General features: G+C 39.7%; 2 protein-coding genes across 2 annotated transcripts in view; both read right to left on the bottom strand.

Moving 5' to 3' along the window:
• The window catches only part of NPC1 (NPC intracellular cholesterol transporter 1), a 34,498-nt gene extending 27,542 nt beyond the window's left edge, over positions 1-6,956 (bottom strand). The window contains exon 1 of the mRNA XM_044424012.1: positions 6,745-6,956. Within this exon, the coding sequence (XP_044279947.1) occupies positions 6,745-6,837 (93 nt within the window). The 5' untranslated portion in view covers positions 6,838-6,956. The remainder of the gene's footprint in view (positions 1-6,744) is intronic.
• A 7,864-nt stretch (positions 6,957-14,820) lies between these two features.
• ANKRD29 (ankyrin repeat domain 29) overlaps positions 14,821-22,557 on the bottom strand; it is a 43,903-nt gene continuing 36,166 nt past the window's right edge. Inside the window, exon 10 of the mRNA XM_044424029.1 lies at positions 14,821-22,555. Coding sequence (XP_044279964.1) covers positions 22,481-22,555 — 75 coding nt within the window. The 3' untranslated portion in view covers positions 14,821-22,480. The remainder of the gene's footprint in view (positions 22,556-22,557) is intronic.

Below are 22,557 nucleotides of genomic sequence, written 5' to 3'. Positions count from 1 at the left end.
GCCCAATTTGGACAGTTTCACTTAGGGGTGTACTCACTTTTGTTGCCAGCAGTTTAGACATTAATGGCTGTGTGTTGAGTTATTTTGAGGGGACAGCAAATTTACACTGTTATACAAGCTGTATACTCACTGCTTTACATTGTAGCAAAATGTCATTTCTTCAGAGTTGTCACATGAAAAGATATAATAAAATATTTACAAAATGTGAGGGGTGTACTCACTTCTGTGATATACTGTAACTTACAGGGACAGATACAGAGAAGCAATACATAGCGCCTTTGGTCTCTTACAAAAAGAGGAACATTTGAAATGATATCAAATAGCAAAAATCTGTATTGCTTCTTCCTTAACAATTCAAGGTGCTGAATTTGGACATCAAACTAAACAACCCAGGAATGAGGCATTGTTAAAGTGAAAGCAGCAAGTGTGGTAGTCATTTCTAGGGATGGGTTAAGCAATCCATAGTTAGTTTGGGCCATGCTGGAGTGGAAGAAAATTGAAACTGAACTTGAAAACAGTAACTCTAGGCAAAGACGTTAATCTGGAAACATGCCAGTATAGAAATACACAGGGTTCATTCAGACAGACTATGTGTATAGGAAAGAGACTCTGGCAAAGCCAAACAAGCATGTAGCTGTTTTGTCATCACATCTGAACCCAGCACTCTGAATTGATAAGGGAGCCACAGCACAGTTTTAGCCCAACAACAATTTGTGAGTTAAAAGTCTGCTTTGTTTCTTTCTCAACAACCCAGAAAGTTAATTATGTTTACATAAAGTAGCTTACAGATGAAGTTATAGAAGCACTTTTCTTTTAGAGATCAAAATTCACATGGAAATTGTTTGTTTTAAATCCAATTGTTCTTTAGCATCTCTTCACTTTCCAGCTAACCAAACATGTATATAAATTGCAGAACAGGAAAACAGCACCATACTTTTACAAATCATTTGCCTTTTCAAGAACTGAGACACTATTGTCTTAGCATTACAAAGTTTCTTTCTGCAAGTCTTCAACAATTCCTTGGAAGAGATTCAGGCAGTGCCTACTTGAATTAGTGTAACCAAAAAAGTACCCTTCATTCGTATTTGTTGCCATGGTTTCACCCTAACACACAAAAACATGGACATGTCTATACCAAACCACACACAGCAATGTCTACACTGAATTTTAGAACGTCTTCTGCTCTTATTTCAATGCTAAGATCCATGTAGGAAAGGTTAGGTGGATGTAACTGTGTTTTAACACTTTTTCTGTGTGCCTTTGATATAAAATCTTAATATGCATACAACAAATGATATCAATTACTGGGTACCCCTGCTATGCTTGGGACATGTGAAACAGTAAAACTATAAAAACCCAGTGAAAGTCAAAATCCTCCAAGTGTACCCATCTATAGATTTTGGCTATAAAGGATTGCACTGGAAACATTCTCACGTTATGCTTATTTTTTCTTCTAGGAACATTGCAAAAATCTCTTTGATCTCTTTTCTCACTCAAGAAATTTGAAGGATATACTGATAAAAAGTGAATTGCAAGCAAAAAAGATGTTTGCGTTACTATGCCCTAGTCATTACACATGTGTCTGCTGAAAACAAGTATGTGACATGGAGGTTTTTTGTTAATCAGCAAAATGGAAGAGAATTTCTATTTCCCATAAGCATGTTAGTTATGCTATCCATTGCTAATGCAGGAAAATGTATGTGGGGAAATTGCCACAGTCCTTTAAATTGAGTGGGTATTGAGTACCATCAAGCAGAATACATGCAAACTTTTCCCTCCGGGACTTAAGATCTATAATAGTGTCTTAGAATCAGGCAAATGTGCAGTAACAAGGAGTTTTTAGTTTCAGCTAGTAGTCATGTTTATTGTATTTTTAAAAGTTTATAAATAATTGTGTATGAATTTTTAATGCTGAATTTTATTTGTATTGGCTACCTGCATGTTTGCACTACACTGGCTGCCTGTGTGCTTTCAGGCCCGATTCAAGGTGCTGGTTTTAACTTGTCACGCCTTACATAGTGTGGGATTGCAATACCTGTTGGAGCGCCTCTCTCAGTTTACTTGGAAACTAGTCTCAGCCTCTGGGGCCTTCCTCTGAGTGCCAACTCCAAGGGAGATTCAAAGGGTGGCGGGGGGGGGGCTTTCTCAGTGGTGGCCCCCATCTATGGAACATTGTCCCCCACTATGGCCCAAACTTGTAATCTTTTCAGTGTTGGGTTAAGACAGACCTTTATGCTAAGGCATTTAGAAATTTTCTTAGCTACCTAGGGAGTTTGAGGGGATTACCCATCCCTAGCATTTCTTTTTTTTTTACAGAGTAATTTTACTGTATACTGTATTTTAGCAGTTCTAAATCATTGTAATGCTGCTTTGCTTTTATGGTATGTGTATTGTACGTTATTGTGTGTTTTATGCATTGATATAAACACCCAGAAAGCTTCAGCTATGAGGCAGTACAGAAATAAATACCACTATGACTAAGTGATTTTTTGTGTTGGAAATTTGTAACGCATTTAGAAACAAATGCAGTTAATTAGTCCATGGTTCTTTTAGTACTGCATATTTTGGAAAGATGTTTATAAAATTACAATACATGGTCTTGTGTTTCAGAAGGAAGTACCCTGTAGAAGGAGCTCATTTCCAAAAATTAGACAGACTTGCACAAACCAAGTAGGTATGCTTCTGATTGTGCCACTTTTGTTTTTCTTTGTATCACCCTGTTTTTAGCTGGTCCCTAATTCAGACATTGCATTAAGCAATGGTTTCTGATGAGCTGAGTATGAAACTCAAATAATTTTTCCGAATTTTCCAGCAAACCATCACTTAAAGCTGCCTGATTCAGTTCTGTCTAGGTACAGTGGCCTCTTAATACAGAATAGCAGCTGCAATTATGGTTTGTCAACTCAAATCATGCCAACCTATAATTAAGTTTCCCTAACCATGGCTGGACATGAACTCTGAACTGAGCCTAGCTCTTTGGGACAACTGAATACAAAAGGGTTTTGTTCTGAATTAGCTGGTTTTGTCTAAAGACAACTTAGTAACTCTTATCAAGAAACTCTGAATGAAGAATGTCATCTACCAGCTTGCCTCAATTTAAGCATGCTACATTTTAGAACTGCAATTAAACTGTTTTTCAAATAGTCTCTTCAGTGACTATCAGAGTGCAATGCTAACATTTACATCCTGCATAATATTGCAGTAGTCCTCTAATTTTAAGATACCTCGAAGCAGCAACTTCCCACACATTTTACTTGATAAGGAAAGAATTCTTAGAATCCTATACTCACACAACCTAAGTCCAATTCCCAACAAAGGTATAGTATTACACATATGAAGAAGCTGATATTTGAAAAAAACAACACTACAATGGACACACAATTACCATTTCAGCCTCCATACATTATCTACTCCACTATATCAAAGAGGACAAGTCCCCAGAAATTCTCACAGGCAGCAAAACAAGGTGATAGAAAAGAAAAATGGCAACTCTCAATAATAGTAAAAGTAAGAACTTCACACGCACGCACGCAAAATCACATTAACGCCGACAACTAAAGGAAGAAGAGGAAACAATCAATACTTATATTTTCTCAGAAACTTTACAAGTCGTCAATCTGATAATTCCATATACTGCTTTTAGGTACCCTAACTGTGTATGCACACACACAAATCATCAGAAAAGAGCTCTTCACCAGGCAGAATTAGTCTCTATGTTAAAGAAAAACTCCTAAAAGCTCTCCAATTCAGCCCTTTGCTCAAAGTGAATAGAACAAAACATACATGGATACAGGATATGTCTATTTACCCATTTCCCAGGATGCCATATGGGGCAAACTGAGCTCCCTCCTATTCAGCAGGTTTTCAGAAAAGTTTCCAACAAGAGGAGATAGAAAAAGTATGCAATGCAGAATTGGACGGAGGGTCCCAATATGAATTGGGGAAAGCTAAGCAGACCACAGGTACATTGCTTTCAAACACTGGACACACCACTCACTATTAATAGTGGCTAGATATTCCTTACAAGATCAGATCATCGACACCCAGCAAAGAATTGTGTATCCTATGTTTTACAGATATCACTATCCTCAAGAGGTGAATCTTTCATTGCACACTTGCCAACCCCAAATAAACTCTCTAGGACCTGTCTGTTATCGTTGCTCCAGTCATTATGCTCTCAACCAACAACCAGTCTCCATCATGCCATGCAGACTACAACACCAAACACCAACATGCAACACCAAACTTTGGGAAATCAACTGCTCTTGTGTAGGGTTGACACTTTTTTCATATCTGGGTTCCTGCATGACTGACCAGACTGTAACAGCAACGCCCAACATGTAGACACAGTGCTGGTGAAAGCTGCAGTTTTCATTCCAGTGTCTATCACCACGTTTTCAGAGACACAAGAGTTCAGCTACATATCTACTCATATGCTTGTGATGGCTGGGAAATTACTATCTTCCTGAATTCTTTTTCTCTCAAATTTCTGTAGGATAGTGCATATAATGGGACTGAGACAGTGGATCGTTCACTATCACACCTAATCAGTGCTGACAAAGGGTCTCCAACTTGTCAGTGACCTTACCGCTACAAACACAAGAAAAAAGGCCTACTCCCAATAATTCAGTATCCTCCTGGCACCCATCCTGCTATGTGAGCCAAGCAATAATGTGTGCATGGGTTAGTGTGTGTGTGTGGGGGGGGGTCAATTGATAACCAGCAATAATGGCTGGGAGAGCAATTAACAGACCGGCAATAGATGTACGTCTGTTATTTCCCCACTACTTCTCCTGCAAGATTATGCCCAGGTATCAAACTTGGGACATTGTATATCACACCTTTACTGTTTCATAACAAGAGCCCTTAATTCAATTGTACAATACAAGGCTGATTTATAGAGGGAATTAGGAGCATAATGAGCGACAATCTACAAAGGCTCTATTCTCTATCCTCTACTAACCATGGGATTAGAATGCTGAACTTGGAAGCAGGTTCACAGCAACACTGCTTCCCTCTATTTTTATTTACAGTAATTGATAGTAATAGTACATTCAAAACATGTTGTTTCTTATAGAACCCACATTTACAGCTTTTAGGAGAACTTAAATCCACCTCTTGTACATCATTCTCTCTCACTAAGCTACGAACCAGCTCATGTTATTTCCTATTGTGAGCTGCTTTATAGCAAGATGCTTGCTACACCAACACAAGTGTGTCATGCTCAGTCACATGTCCACTGACAGGAATCATTGATATGCAAATCCTTCTTTGTGAGCAGCCTGTTGTCTTCTACAAATTGGTATATAGGTCTATCTACTGGAGACTAGACTATTTATATAATGTCACTCAAGAAAGCTCAATATGATCTGAACCTGTGCCAGGTAAGAACCCAATTCAAAAAAGAACCAAGAGAGAGAATAAGAACAGCAGCTTCCACTAATTTCAGTACAAGGCTTGTGAAGCAAGAAGTCCACCAAGTAGTTTTCTATGCACTATATTAATACGCATCACATCCAAATAGCCTCTCAGAGCCAGATGTAAAATAGTTGTGAGCATCTGCAACCATCAATCTTACGTCATAAGGCTTAGAAACTTGATTCTGAGGTTTCTAACAATGGATTATGGTTGCTCAATTTTTCACACACCCAAAACACTTTGAACCAAAGAAAGCTCTTTGTACATATTTTGATGTAGCATAGTGTCCTGAAATCAAAGTTATCTGCCTCAGGCAGCCTTACAGTTTTACCTAGGAACACCATCCCTCAGATAATCTGACATTTTAACTGGAAAAGTTATTTGAAAACCATCTTGCAATGGAAAAGACGATAGGGTGAATCCAAGATGGCTCTTTTAACTCATTTTCATGGAAGGTCAGCTCTCTCAGCAACTCACATTTCTTTTAAAGAGGAAGTGGAAACACTCAGATTTGGCAATTTGAAAACATGATTTCAGGTGTCAGAAATCTTACTGCACAAAAGTTCACCAAGCAAGCAAGAAGACCTACTCCACCTTTAAAACGTATGTGGTGACACCGCAGTTCATAAAAAGAACAGTAAATTAACTGTCCAGCTAAAATAAGTCTTCCGCTGCAATCTACCTGTCCAGCTGAAAGAAGTCTTAGCTGCAATGTAGCTTACTCTGAAGCACTGTCAAGAACTTTCCAATGAAGCATGCTAACAGTCTAGCTCCACAGATGTATGCCTCTTTCGCAGTAAGCATTGCGTTGCCGACACACAGTTCCTCTTTAGCTACTCTGGCTCTAGAGAGTCACCCAAAACAACACTCTTAACTGGGACTAGCAAAAGAGGCAGCCACGTGGACTGCTGTTAATCAAAGTGATTAGCGTCACAAGAAAACTTTTCCACCGGGACATTCTCTTCCCTCCAGGTCACGCCTTTAGACGGACACTGTCGGCTAGTCGCACGCCTCAGCTCCGAAATCATCGCGGAGCCAGTACTGCAGCCCGTGGCGACCCCACCCGTATTTATTTTCCCTCACTCACTAGCCTCCCCCTAAGACAAAGCTCTGCAGGGCGCGCCTACAACTCTCGTACCAGCCAGCACAGTCGATGATGGGAACTATAGCACTTCCCACCCATCTGGAGGGCATCAGGTTAGGGGAGGCAGCCTTAAGTGTTCGAAGGCAAACATTTCAAGGTGGGATAGTCTCCCTCAGGGAGGCTCTGAAAGACCACTCTCCCCCAGCTTCAACTTCGCTCCTCAGGCACCACACTCCACTCACCCGGCCGGGCAGAAGCGCCAGCAAGCAGGCGACACCGAGGCTCAAGGCGCGCGGCCTCCAACAGCCTCGGCCGCATAAAATAAAGCAGACCATCCTCGAGGGCGTCTTGGAGTCTCCCGCTTGCTGCGATACGAGGCTTCGGCAATAACCGGCACGGCTCCGAGAATTAGTCCAATGGGAACTACAAGTAAAGCACCGGAAAGACAGACACTCCTCTCCACCCCTTCCGCTGGGCGGTGCCAAGAGCGAGAACACCCTACGAAACCTCCGGGAAACCGCCTTTCCCCGCCCCGTCGAAGTCGGAACCACCAATCGAACCTCTCTACGTCACTGCAGCTCGTCCTTCCTGCAGTGGGCGGGGCTGCGGCGCAGTCACGCCACTGGGGTGCGATATCCCGTTTCCCTGCCCCAAAAACACGCCTGCTGCTTTCTTGGCCGTCTAGACGGTTTCTCTGCTCTGAGGGTGGCAGAGCGTTCCCATGTCTGCTTGCTCCTGTTGTGTTCAGTGCGATACTCAAGAAAACTGTAGGATTGCAGAGTCACTTCGCAGTCACGCCGCCAGCCGCTAAGGAAGTCTGACTCCCCGGGACATTCCGCCCTTTCCAGTTTAATCCTGAACACATTGATTCTGCTGCAATTAATCCTGTTGATAGCTGTAGGCTTTATTCCCAGGGAAATGTGTTTAGGGATTGCAGCCGCACAATACTGGCTATATTTACTTAGGTCCTAAGTCTTAGGAGGAACTGGCATTGATTTATGCAGGGAGATTCCAAGAACGTGCTTGCACCCAATGTTTATCCAGTTCACTGTAAAACTATCGAAATTAATACGAATTAAACTTTTAATTGTTTGATTGCGAGTCGCCTTGAGATGCTATGGCGCGATAGGCGGCATATAAATGTTTTAAATAAATAAAATTAGACTAGCAGTGGATACAACCCACTGAATTTAAGTATGCACGTTGTTCCATGTTTTCTCTTAAACATTTGAGGACCCATAGAAATACTGCTCACAATCTGTTTCTAGCAACTACATCCTTCCGCTTTTTATTCAAGTGTAGGCACAAGGCGCCCGATCCCTTGTGCTAGCTTGGGGATAGCGGTCTTGCAACTGCTCTAGAATACAAATGGTGGGAGATGTAGCTTCAAGATACAGATTTAATGTAATGTCTGTTCTGACCCAGAAGCTGCATATTTCCCAGGAATTTCTTTGTATCCTCACTCCAAAGCTTTTTAAATTGAAAGTGAAGCAAGGAAAAATCCACAGTTTGAAAGTCTATCTCCCAGAGGAAAACGATTCTGCACATGTTCAGGGGCTCTGAGTCTTAAGTGGCATGGTTTTTTTCTGCACTTAAGGTGGCAACTGTCAGAATCCCAGAATCTCAATTTGAAAAGAGGGAATAAAACTTGGGTTCGTGGGAAGGATCAAGTGTCCAAACCATCTAGGCTTTATTGTATTACCCAGGTTCCCCGCAGGTCCATACAATAATGCATTACCGGGCAGGCAGAGTGAACTCTGCTGCAAAGCTTCAATACCATTACAGGGCATTTATAGGTACACAGGTACAGGGCAATTGATGACAGAATGCAGAGATTACAATAAGATTCTGAGGTCATCACATACGGAACAGATAAAGAAATGTCAGTCAATCATACAGTAACAATGAGATTACAATATTTCTAATTGCCTGTATTGACACTTCAGTTCAGTAGCTTGAACCCATCTCCAGGTCTGCTTAGACATGTAAATTCAAGCTCCTGAAACTATGCATGAACTCAAGACTCTTACCTACTCTAGACATTCTGAATTGGCCGGGGCACATGGAGCCTCTGGGCTATCAAAAGATACTTCCTTGTAAACTGAATTCCAACAATGACTATTTACAATGTATATTTGGACTGAATGGCCCGTCTACTGTAGCCCACAGCTAAAGGTGAGAGAAAGGAGCGGGGGAATGCCATTTTAAACAGTGACAGCTTGGTTTTGAGAAGGAAGACAGGATTTGATCCCACAATGCAAAAAGCACACAGGAGTAATGCTTTTCAGACAGGATTTATCCAAATTTTCCCAGCACAATTTTAAATGGATGTTGCCAGATTCTGTTCTGCCCTTGGGACAGCAGAACTGTGTGTGAAATCAAAGTTCAAATACAATGTCCATTTATTTCAGACCTAGATCCCTGAAAACACCACATTTTTGTGAGACCTTCATGCCACACTGTTGTTTTTGTTCAAGCTTACTAAGTTTTGTTTTATTATTTTAAATAAATACATTTTATATGCCGTCCCAATACTAAAATTCTCTAATCATGTGATGTACTTGAATACTCAGTATTGCATGTGTCCAACTCTTGGGTTTTTGAAATCACAAATCTTTCAACTATCTGTAAACAAGCCTGCTTCCTTTATTTTAAAAGTATCATTTCAGGGCATATTTTTTTTCTCCATGTGACATTCATTTTCTGTGTTCTTCAATAGTGTGTGAATCTTTCATAGTACATATAAGAAATATTAATGAATGTGGAACATTTGTGCATATTCTCAGCAACTCTTCATAAGAATGTGATGAAATAGTGCCCACATACGCATGTCTTCAACATGGTCAGTGGTCAAAACATGTCTGATGTGTAGCCAACCAAGTTGCTGGACTTCTCTTACATGATTCATATTCTCATCTGAATGTCCTCATATTACAAAGACATATGGTGGAAAACAGTCAGGCACTACCCATGTATTTGAGTTATATATACATACCACAGAACCACATGAAATAATTACAGAAAATTAGAGCAATTGTGTATACAGGGGCACTTGTGTATGAAGGGGGTCAAAATTACAAAAATTCCTTTACAAATTTAAAATCATGTGCAGGAAAAAATGTTTATAATGTGTAGGTTACATTTTGGCCTGCAATCCTTACATCAGTTATTTTGGATTAAAAGTGTTATAATTCATTCAGAATAACAGGGGTGCAATTCCATAGATTGTACCATTGATTCTCATAAGCCTCAACCCAAAGGCTTTAGAGTATCCTATGCAGGGCAGGAGGAGTTGCAGAGGCAATCTTTACTTACTTATCATTATGCCCTGTATTTTCACTAGTTGCCCTTGCCTGTCTAGTGAAAGTGTTTCAGAGGCGGAGGAAAGGAGGTTGGTGAGGCCTCAGGACAGCTTGTATCCTAGGCTCTCCAGTCAACCTGGCCCCGCTGAAATGCCTGCCCTTCCTCTGCTCTGAGGTCACGTTCCTTTCTACAGTGGTTGTAAGGAGAGGAGCAGTTAGCAGTTAGAACGATTCCCCCTTCTGAGATCAGGGACTGCCAGTAGGGCTGTCTTAACAGCATTATGGGCCCCAGGCAAAGCAGTGTACTTTGGCTATTCACACACTTCTTTCATGAAAGTGAAAGAACAAGCCAGAAAGTCACCCATTAACTATAGTATCCTAGTTCATCTGAACCAGGAAAATATGGTGCTTAGCTTCAGAGCTAGCCAGAATATTAGGTCATGGCAGTCTTAACAGCATTATGGGCCCCGGGCAAAGCAGTGTACTGGGGCCCCTGCGACAACTACAACTACTGTTAATTTTGGAAGTTTTCCCATTTTCCAAGGGTTAACATACACAGATTAGTATGGGGCCCACGGGCAAGTGCCCATCAGGCCCATGCGTTAAGACGGCCCTGACTGCCTGCTTCTTTGGAGCTGTGAATCCAAGATATCCTAGATGCTGTCTAGAGGCCATAGGATTGCTTTTTAAATCAAGTGAACAGAATACTGGCTAAGTTAGATACAGAGAAGAATCCATATATGAGTCTGGATTTGAAAGGTAACTGAAAACAGTGCATCCCGTATGACTATCAAGGACAATTTGTATGAATTTATGCTTAGATAGTACTTAAAGCCAACTGTACTTAGTAAGCTATGTATGCAGGTTGAAGACAAATGCTGGAGGTGTAGCTGAGAAAACAAATGTTTTACATATCTTCTGGACTTATCCCATGAGAGTTTGGTCTACACTGTTGAAAGATTACTTTAATTTGGGGATAAGTACTCCCTAATAACCTGTTAGTAGATATCCTTTTAGATATCTTGAGGGTTTGATTATAGCTGAGGATATGGAAATGATTATTTATTTCTTAGTAGCAGCCGACTCCAATCACTTTGCATCAGAAGAATATTAATCCACTTTCAGTCAATATAGCATGGGATGTGGCCGCTATAGTTAAGATGACTCATGAGCTAAGAGAGAGGGAAGATCAGAAGAAGACTGCTATATAAAAAGTGGGAGTTGTTTTATTATACATTGGAAGAAAGAAACTAGGGAAACATCAAAACATTTTTCTTTAAGGGGGGGGCGGAATTAATGTCAATTGGTTAGGATAGAAAATTGTGTATTTGTTAATATTGCCTTCTAATTCAAGGCAGTTCTTAATTTCAGAATTTTATTATGGTGAGCTATATCTTGTATAGGTATGTTAGGTATCTTGATAGTATGCATTACATAAAATAAAAAGTATGCCCAAACTAAATGCTGAATACAGCAAATATATTATTCACCAAAGCTTTATTAATTTCAGTAATGCTAAAGTGATACAATTTTGGCAATATATTAACAGCTTTACTATATGCTTATTTTCTTGGCCCATCTAATTTCAGTAGATTGTGGCTCTAACTGCATACTCCTTTTCTTAACAGTATTTTATTTAACTAGGTGTGAGCAACTATCATAGAGTTTATTAGCTGTTATGGATCAGAACAGATTTTACTGGACTTGCAGCACTGAGAAATTCAGCCCAATAAGTTGTTTACGCAGGTATAAAGTATGCACACCGCTGACGCAAAGTGGTCTGACTAGTGTTGTAACTGTTAGTCAGGAGCTTCTAATCTATTAACTTGTTTGTAATCTGATTCAAGAGTACAGCCTGAATGAACAGAAGAGCTGGCACGTTTCAGCCAAGGCAACCCAAAATGTTTCGCAACCTAACTATTGGAACCATCTACTGGTGAAAGTAAGAACTGCAGAAAAGGAAACCACGATTCGAAGCATGAGTTGACTGTTGTTTCGATTTTAAATTTTAGGGCTAAAAGAAATACGAATTCCAACTCATTACGAAGAAGCCCAAACTTTCCATTTTGAAATATTCCACTGATCCAAAAAATGAGTGTGGGGAATGTTGCAATAAAACATGCTGCTGTGAACGTACTATGAGCCAGATACATCATTAATTTTCCTATTTTAGATAATTTGCATGAATCTGAGAAACGATAAACCACACTTACTGGGGTTTTGTTGACATTCTTCTAGAACGTCTCTCAGTCAAACAGCAGCTCCAGTTTTGCACTTTCTTCCAATATATATTTCATTTATTCCATTCTTAGAAGTAGGCAACAGTAGCATAAAATAAGTCTTTGAAACTACAGTTTAAGAATTACCAGTATCTATAAAACACATTAAAAGAGGGGTTAATGTTGCAGCAAGCATAACTCCCAAATTTACTGAAAGACCAAATGTTTGTTTTAAAATAAGAATCTTTATCCCTTACCTAATTCACCATGCAATACTAAACAGTATGAAGTTATTCTCTTTGAATTCAGTGTGACTTAACTGATAAATAATCCTGCATAGGATTGCACTGTTAGCTTGCAGTCTTTTTCATGCTTTCCTGGGACACACACACTCCCCCATTTCCCTATATTACATAGGATGCACTTATAAATAACAACTGATTTAGGTAGGTGCAAGAAGCTGCAGAGAAGGGAGAGGGGACTGCTGAAAATTGTCCCTCTCCCCACACTGCTGATAGAAGTCTTCCATCAGCAGAGGAAGCTGGTTAGATCCACCCCCCCCCCCCCGCATTACATGCTTCAAACAGTTATCAGCAGTCACCAGGCTAGCTCCATATCCTGGATCAGCTAAATCTGGATCTAAACTGTCTATAACACCTATGACACCCTGCAGTAGTCCAGAGTTACCTGAGCATGCAAAACAATAGCCTAGGTCCTTATATCACAACTACTATCCAAAATGTATGGCTGTCCTAGCCCCCAAGAGATGGTATAGCCAAATGAAATGGGCAATAAAGAAGGAAGGTCTGAAGTCTGATTATGCATTGGATGTGCAACCATATCACCTTTAGCACTTCCTTGTGGGGGCAGTTTTCAGCATAAAGGAGTGGCTGTTCTTAGGAAGGATCAATCATAGCTTTTGCCAGGCACTTGTTAATTAGCACAGAAATTCTGCAGCAAAAATCTTGAGGAATATAGGTACTGCCTGAGTGACTATGATTTTTCTATATTTCCAGTTCCTGTAGGCTATATACAAGAAGCAGAATAGGTTTTGTTTATGTACTCTGTATTTATATCCTGCCCTTTTTCAAGAAACTCATGGTGGCTTCCTTCTCTGAATCTTATCTCATAATAACCATCTTGCAAGATAGGTTGGGCTAAGACTTTGTGACTGGCCCAAACTCGCTTAATTAGCTCCATAGCTAAGTGGGAATTAGTACCCAGATCTCCTGAGTCCCAGTCCTGTGCTCTTAACCACTACACCACACTTGTTCTTACCACACTGAAATTTTAAGTTATTTCCCTGATTTCTGTGCCTTACCCTGACAAGGCCAGTTGGTGCCTTTCATCTCCTTGATTCTGAATCACAGGAGAAACAACTGTTCATATTTCAAAACATGAAATTTTGTGTGCCCCTCTTACAATTCTGTGACCTTTGACAAGACCTTTGACCACCCAACCATGGTTAGATAAAGAATGTTGGAAAACTCCTTTGCAGTTCCTCACTGGGGAAGGTACTACAAAATGGCTCATGCTTCTCTTTTCAACAAAAAGACCAAGGCCCAAAGAAGCAATCTTACAAACATCCAGCCAGAGGAAAGCAAACTTTCTGCACATAGCACCCAGCACCCATTACACACATGCAAATAGACCAAGTAACACTTATAAATGATTTCATCATTTAAGCCACAGTCATCAGACCTTATCTGACATGGCCTTGCCCCATGCACATAACACAAGGAATCTTCTGACTAGGAAGTGAGGAACTTAATAGGGCAGGGGAGATTAGCTACTAACCTCCATTTAAATTGACAGCACAGATGTCAAGAGGCTTTCAAGTTGAGATCCATCAGCATTTGCAGGTAGAGGGCATAGGATCACTATGGAATATAGTGCTGATGGCTTCTGGTCCCTAGAGAGGGAGACTTGCATTACCAAGGTGAAACGCAATAGGAGACAGCTGTTCTCAAATGTGACAGGATTTTCCAGATGAGGGCTAGGTGATAGTGCTCAGGCATGCATCTGACAATTGGGGGCTAAATAATTTGGCAGACAAAATGGGAGGGCTAATGTATTGCTACTTGATGGCGGGTATCTTTAGAAGATCACTGCTGATCAATCTTTTTAAAGCTGGTGATGTTTTGGTAAACAATTCTGGTTGTGGCCTCTGGGTATCCGATAGCTAGCAGTGTATTTTGCTCAATGCACAGTATGGCAGATATGATTGGGAACTGCAGACAGAACTGTTACCACACCTTTTTTTCCTGAATTGCTATTTATAGGTTTTGCAATCCACATGTGCATGGAAAGGTTAACTCAAGCAATGGCAGAATGGGGCATTCATTGTGATGAAAGAGGCTTTCAATCATATGTACCAGCTTGCTGTTTTGGCAGCAAAACTCCCTATGTAGGGATACTGGGATGCAACAGATAGATTCACTTGTGAGTAGTTGTGCCAGTTTGCTGTTTCAAGAGCTTGATTAAAACATGTATAAATACCAGATGTATTTGTAAGTAAGTAACCCAGATTGCTGCTTGAATCACCATTCGTATAATATCTGTGCACAGATTTCAAGGAAATTTGCAAGAAAGCTAGTGCCTCTAATGAGAACTCATATAATTAAATCCAGAACTGGACTTCTAACCAGGAATATCAGTCAGCTTAAGTGCACAGATGAATATTTGAGTGAAAATTCAAGAACATAGCATGAGCTAGAAAATAAAGTTATGCTCATATTCTATTTGCAAAACAAATACTTCTCACCATGTGCAAATGAAGAAGCAAAAGCAAATTAGGTAATCTTTTAATTCTAATGATTCCAAGGAAAAGTAGCTTGAACTGTGACACTGGAGGAAAGAAATTAAATGCACACGGTTTGGCAAAGACACAGTATTATGCAGAGATATGAGGAAAGCAGGACTCAGTCTGGAAAACCCTTTCAAGCAAGTACAGATGTGCTGTTAACAGAGGACAACTGAATTCATTCCCACCCGTACATGCTTGCATGTATTGCTGCGAAACACAGCTATGCTTTATATCTTTGGTTGTTATGAACAGAGTCTTAACTGTTGTTCTCACTGTACAGTACAGTACACCTAGGATTCCACCAAAGTATTTTACAAGTACCCTCTCCCTCCCACTCTCCTTTTTGTGGGGAAAATGGGGTAGGGAGCATGTATTTGTGCGTGCTTTATTCTGGATCACTTTTGTTCTCTTATTTTTTTTACAGGGCACTGCTATGCGTCAAACTGTACATCATTGTTTCCCTATAATTCTTTTACTTCTTTTCAAACCAAAAAAAAATCTTTTGTGGGGAAAGCATGGAACAGTACTACAATCTGCACCTTTGTGCTGTGGGGCTGAGCCAATCAACACCCAAACTTCCATTTGAATCTACACTTCAACATAGCAGGGAGTACAATTGCCTCTCCTCTCATTGCCATGTTGGTGGTGGTTTTTCTCTTTTTAAAATTCTTATTTAATTTGTATGAGGACATTTGTTTTACCTAGCTGTGTATGTAATTATATTAGATACATACTGGAACTTAAATGAAAATGTGGATTAGTTCAATTTGAAAAAAAATATGTTATTTTTTTAAATCAATTCCTTTCTAGTTAGCAATACTTTAGAACTGTTTTTATTCCCCCACCCAGTCTTTTACTTTGTGCTAAAATATTTAAGCTTATTTATATTTAAAGTGGTTACAGTAATAGAACTAAATAAAACTAAAATCAGGGATGGGAAACTTAAGATGTTTGGGTCTACAATCTTACCTATTCTGCATAGTCAATGGTGAAGACTGGGGAATCATAGCCCAAACATCTGAAAGACCACCCTGTCTTAAATGGAGAGTGTTATAGCATATTTTTAATGCTTAAAATATTAAAATGGCAGGTTCATATATTTTTTTGACACAACCATCAGAGTGGATAGAACATAATAGGCGGTACATGCATGAAAAGCACTATATTCTTAGAAGTATGGAAAGTCCATTGCAATTCGCTATGTCCCCTTCAGGCACTGGAAGGAAATGAGATTATTTGACAAGCACAACTGATCTAAAATGGTACAGTACTAGATGCTACAAACTTTTGGGCTGTTTAATGCACCTATTTTTATTTTCATTCAAGCACTGAAGGCCAGCTATTTTAAATGGATTATTTGTATATTGCAAATCATAATTTAAATGCTCTCACAAAAGGAATATAGACTCAGATTTTGCAATACAATTAAGGTCCCACATATCTATCCAAGACTTATTGCACCACTATGTTACTTAGTCACACCATGGATCAGATATATCAGCATTATTACAAGTATTTATGATGAACATACATGTTCTAAAACTTACATACATATGCATTGTTTCTGATACAGAGGTTCATGTTTATTTTATTAGATTTTTAGCCTGCCCCATTAGCCACATGGCTCCCCAGGCAGATTACAGACAATGTTCCTGTTGGGAAAAGTATGAATGTTGTAATGTTCCTGTGGTGGCCTGCTAAATGTAATTCTTCTTCCATAAACACACAAGCTGATGGAACCGTTCTGTCCTACCTTTCACATGCATAGCTAATTATCATCATCATCTCCTGGTTTTAAGAAATACTGGAAAAAGTAGTCCTAACTTCTATTAACAGAAGTGTAGACATACAAGAAGATGCTCAGAGGAAGACAACAAGGATAATCAAGGGGCTGGAAACAAAGCCCTATAAAGAGACAGCTTTAATTTGGAGTCCCATATTGAGCAGGGGCCTGGACTCAATGGCTTGATAGGCTGTTTTCAACTCTATAGTCTATGATTCTGTGACATCAGTCTTCCATTGCAGGCTAAAACCTTGAACTGATAATATCAATTGAAACTGTTTAATTTAATGCCTCCCCTGTGTGAACCTAATCATTATATAGCCCATAATTTAAAGTACTGTATAGCTGTGTGGGTAGACTCTTTTTCATTTCTGAAAATGTGCTATCTTTAAGCATGAGAGGAAATGTAAAATGTTGGCAAGGACCCTCTATTCCATTCTGGTTGTTAAAATTCATTTAATCTGGTTTCCTATTGTGTCAATTTATATCTCACTTCTTTTAGATTCACCAAACAAGGGTGGATTGGAGCTGTGTCTGAATAGGTGACAGTCCTCTCCTAAGAAAAATGGTCTGTTACAGTAAGTCATCTTGCCATACAAGTATGATTACAAGGCCTCTCCAGATGTTTTGGATTAGTTACCATAATCCCTGCATCTGGTGGGAACTGGAGGGCCCCAGTTTAGTTTGCCCATTATACTGAATCAGACCATTTCCCTGCCTAGATGCAGTATTGTCTACACCCAGGAGTAGGCAACGTGTACCTTCCTACATTTTGGATCACTTTCCCAGTCTGACTGCTGGCTGCTTTTTATGGGAATTATCATCCAAATCAGGGGACACTCCCCTGGTCTACACTGACTAGTAATGTCTCTCCAGGGTTTCAGGCAGTGGCCTTTCCCACCACTTCCTGAAGCTCATTTAGCAGGTATGCATTTTCCTTCTGCATCAGTGCAAGGTGAGTATGAAATCCAGTATTTCCAGAACCTAAGCATCTTTGCTTTCCTTGGCAAGTTCCACGGCAAAAGAGTTGTCAAACTTCTTAACTCAGTAACTTTTAAAGAACCAGATCCCCTGCCTAGATTTAGAAATCTACAGGAAATTCTGTTTGCATTCCACAAAAGAGTTGATTTGGAAAGGCATTAGCTATCACTGTTGACAGAATGCCAACCAATGTATCTTCCCATAGCAATTTATAAACAAGATCATTTGTACAAAATCATCATGTTAAAGAATCATACTGCATGTTGTTACTGTATTGGTTACTTTCAAAAAATTAATTAGACCCTTGTATCTCAACCTTCCATCAAGAAATAAAAAAAATGGAAAGCAGCTCAGAACTTGTAACATCAGATACCAGCGATTATGAATGCAATGTTTTCAGCTCCACATACATTTTTAAAAACCCTATACTCTATTTAAAGTGCTTAAGACAATTAAATACATGATATCACAGCATTCATAGCAACAGCATTGCAGTAATAAGAACTCACTAAAGCAGTTTCCTCTTTTATCTTATACTAACTGGAAAGCAAACTGCTCCAACATACGTCTGACAATCAAATAAGCATTGCTTTGTTAGCAAAAGTGCAGCTGTGTTTACAATTTACTAGAGAATTATTTCTTTTCCTCTAGATAAGGCTCTTGTATTTATAAGTGCTATAGTTACCATCCTTCAGATCAGCAGTGTACCTCAAAATGAATCACACAAAAATACAGTGATTTTTAAATTATTAGTACCTAGGTAATAGTGCAATAAATCAATTGAATTTTTAGTCTGCAGTTTTTGAAAAGGCATTTTACATTCCTGGCCACTAAAACTTCATCCATAAACTAACATACGTTTAAAAGCAGATAGCATGAATATTATGTCTAGATACTGAATTATGAAACCACAATTCACAGGGATAGGATTATTTTTATTTAAAATTATTTTAGGCCATCTTTAAGGGTAAAACCCTTTATATCATGAACACATTCATGAGTGAAGTAGTATGTGGCGTTATCAGCAACATCTGTGACTGTTAGAAAAACAATCTGCTGCACAGGTAAGTTTTGTGTGTGTTTGTTTTTTAAAGCACCATTTATTAGTGTGACTTCCTACATCATTGGTGTTGCGTTTGTTCTGCAGGACATCTGCCCCATGATTCTAAGCATGTCCAAAGCACAATGCTGCTGAATACCAAGCACATTTTATGAAAAGCAGGTTAATATCACCAATATGGTGGTATTCATGACTAAAATATGTTGCAGACTGGTATCAAGTTAGATTGATACTTCATTTATTTGATTATCAGTCCCAGTACTTTGCCCCTGCTCATCAGTTTGAAAATCTAGTAGAATGTGTGGGGTCTGTGTTTTCAAATATATGTATTCCAAATATTAATAGAATGCTGAATGAGGCAAACTTATTCTGTGGAAGCAAACCAAGAATACATTATAATAAAGAAGTAAGCTTTTCAGATTAGATATGGTAGATTTCAGCATTTTATATATGAGCTGATAAGTTTAGTAACTCATTTAGTTTAGTTTAGTAAGCCACACAATTTCCAGAGGGTAGTTGTTACTCTTGCACAAAAATAATGAAGAGTCTTGTGGCACTTTTAAAGACTAACGGATTTATTCTGGCATTAATTATCAAGGAGTATATATAGCCTCTTTCATCAGACACCTGAACTATTGTGGAAACTTTCAGGTGGCATGTGGTGATAAGAATGGTAAGTTCATAAGGAACACAAATAAAATCCTGGGAGGACTCAAAAGCCCACACACTGATAGGAATTTTGGTTGACCCCGGTAAAGAACTAAAGTTGGACAGAACTCGGTGGATGTTTTTTATACCATTTAGCCTGATAAAAAGTTCTGGAGAGCTACAGGTGTAAAGATAGACAAGTATGTGGATGATGTAATTATTCTGGATGGTGACTGTAGAGTGGAGGGCCAGCTCCCACATGTTATAGCCTGCTCAGATAGATCCACCTGATTCTGAGGAGGAGATAAAGGGGCAGATGACTTGGCAGTTTGAGGTTACCAAGGGCAAGTTCTCAAATACAGCATGAGAAACAGCTTGGCTTGGAAAAGGAAGAAGGCATTTCAGAACTGGGTGGGGAAGAGATGGAGTCCCTTGACCCTGCCAGGAGAGGACAGGCAAAGTGAGTGGACCAGTTAAGAAGAGGCCAATGTTTCCAGCATCTAGCCCTCAAGCAGCAGGTGTCACCCTGACGGTGGAGTTAGAATCTTTTCTGAAAGGGAGGGAAGGAAGGCACAGTTTGGACGGTTCAGTTTGAATTCATCTCTTCACATGGGCAGATGGTTCTCCCACATCCTGAGAACACCACTTTGATTTATACTGTACTGTAACCAATTAATATATTTTTTAAATCCTCTAATAAAAGGATTGTGCTTCTAAGTTCCCACTGGAGGAAAGAGAGAGGGAAAACTTGCTTACAATAGACAGTTAAAGCAGACTGCAAAGAGCTCGAAAAGGGACACAAAATGGCAAATGCAATGGTGCTGCTGCTTTGATGCCAGGCAGTTCAGGAGGGCCTGGAACAAGTCTTTGGCATGTGGTAACGGCTTCCCTTGCTGCCACTTCACTGTCAAAGGAATGGTGGTGGTGATGGTTAACCTGCACAGCATGTTGTTTTAAATAAAAGGTAGTTTCATTTGCTAATTGTGAGTAATAGCTATCTGAACTAATCAGATGCTGCTTTTGCTGCTCCTGTCCCCTCACTGGCTATTAAATAGAAATAGAAATATTTCTATTTAAAATGGCAAGTGGTGAGGCTGCTGCTTCGACCAGCTGGCTGCCAGTGCTGCAGCATTTTCTTCAGTCACACAACAGCCATAAGAGGAGGAGCTAGAATGCAAAAAAAGCAGGCACTGTGGAAAGTTCCTTAGAAGGCACCTCACCAGAGGACTCCTCAAACCTGGTGGCACCTTAACAGGTTTTCTGCAGCAAGAGAAAAGAGAGTAGTAGTTGTGGGAAAACATGGGAGAGTTTTCCTAAAATTCTGTGAATGAGGCAGGGTGATAGCACCATAAGCACCTCATTTGGAAGCACCAAAACAACATATTCCATCTTAGTTTATTTTTTCTCTGAACAGCAAGTGTATACAAAGAATAATATATCCTAGACTGCTTTGAATGCTTTGGGACTACTTATTAATGAAGAAGTTTACCCATCATATTCAGTTGTCAAAAGTCATGCATAACTTGAACTTGTTTATACGAGCATATGTGTGTACCTGCTTTTGTGCTATAACCCAGCCTGAAGCCACTCCAGATTATATTGCCGACCTAGCAAGAGCTTGAAAATGTGGCAATTTTGTACTCTATGAATCCTAACTAAATTGGCTGGGTTTGATTGTTTTCTTCAACTTTTTCTAGCCGTGTTCACTGTATTGAAAAAAATAAAATAAAATGCTGTTTAAAACAGGCTTCCAACAATGCTAAATAATGTGTATGTAAAATGAAATCTTTCCTTTTGCCTAATTTATGAATCTTTATTCCAGAATGAAGGTTAATGCATTCATGAATTGATCAAGATTTTGGAAGCATGTACTTGCTTTCATATGTGTGGGATTAATTTGCCTACTGTTGCTTTTGTTCACTGCAGTTCCAAGAGACCTGGGCAATCATTACATTTTTGTTTGATACATGGGACCTGTATAAGGGCCAAATCATACACCAGGGGTGCCGAACTGAACACCCAAGCCCCAAATCCATCCCTCTCAGGTTACAACCTGGCTCTCTGGACTTTCCCAGGTGGTCACACACCTTCCCTTGACCCATCCTCTTTTCCCCAGCCACTGATTGTTCAGTGGCTTCCTGGCTTTTGTGTAGTTTTTCTCCTATTCTAAAAGGCTGACACATTTCTCCTGAGGCTTAGTTACGATCAGTAAAAATAAGATAAAATATGCTGTTACTTTTGATATATCCCCCCCCCACCATTGAAATACAGTCATGAGAGCTCTCCAAAATGAGATTCAGCTCCCTGACATACATTATCCTTTGAGGATTTAGAATTTAGTAAAATTTAATTTGCTCTGTAACTTGCTCTGGATAAATATTATGAAGCCCAGTATAAAAATGCCTTAATTTCAATAAAAGAATGAAAGAATAAATAAAAACAACTATCTGGGTGATAAGCAATCTACATAGAGATCACCACACTGTGGCTTTTTGGGCAGTAAAACTCATTCATAGGGGACTTCAGTATTACATGCTAGGTAAGTATACAGTCCTACTATGATGGTGACATTTCAGCAGTGCTGGAACTTAGCAAGTGACCGCTGCAACTGAATGCCCCACAACTTTATTGCAAACCTTCATAACACCAATGTGCAAAAGGAAGAGGTCAAAATAATTGTTACAAGGTTGGCTGATGTTGTATGGGAAACCAAACCGTTGGTGCCAGCAATGTACCATACTACTTGCAGGGCATGAGAACGGTTCACACTAAACCAGGTCTGGTCAAATTATTTTTTAAATAATGCTTAGACCTCAGAATAGCCACAGGACCACTGGAAAGGCCTGTGCAAGTTTTGGGACGGTTTACTTCAAGAAATTAATAAAGCTACAGCAACGAGGGAAGCTACTCCGCTATATTAAGGGCTGTTAGGAAAGCTACTTCAGGAATTCATTCCTCTCTGCATTGAAGCTGTGACAAAAAACTGGTGAGCTTAGTTGCATAATGCTTTGCCAGTGCCACACCATGGAGAATCCTGACCTCATTCACAGAATAACATCCATAATTTTCTTGATTCTCAGTAATACATTTCCAGTTCTGCAGGAAAGCCGGCATTGTTTGAGGGCTAGCCTGGACAGGACTCTTCAGCTCTCTCAAGATGCAAAGCTGCCTTAGCTCCTTCAGTGCTTTTCTTTGGACTTCAGGATCCGTAGGATGCGCTCATTTTTCGTTAAGTCTGAAGGCAGTTCATTTTTCT

The sequence above is a fragment of the Varanus komodoensis genome, unplaced genomic scaffold (assembly GCF_004798865.1).
Source record: "Varanus komodoensis strain SLA01 unplaced genomic scaffold, ASM479886v1 scaffold14_1, whole genome shotgun sequence".
NCBI classification, from domain to species: domain Eukaryota; kingdom Metazoa; phylum Chordata; class Lepidosauria; order Squamata; family Varanidae; genus Varanus; species Varanus komodoensis.
This window is presented reverse-complemented; position numbering and strand designations above follow the sequence as displayed.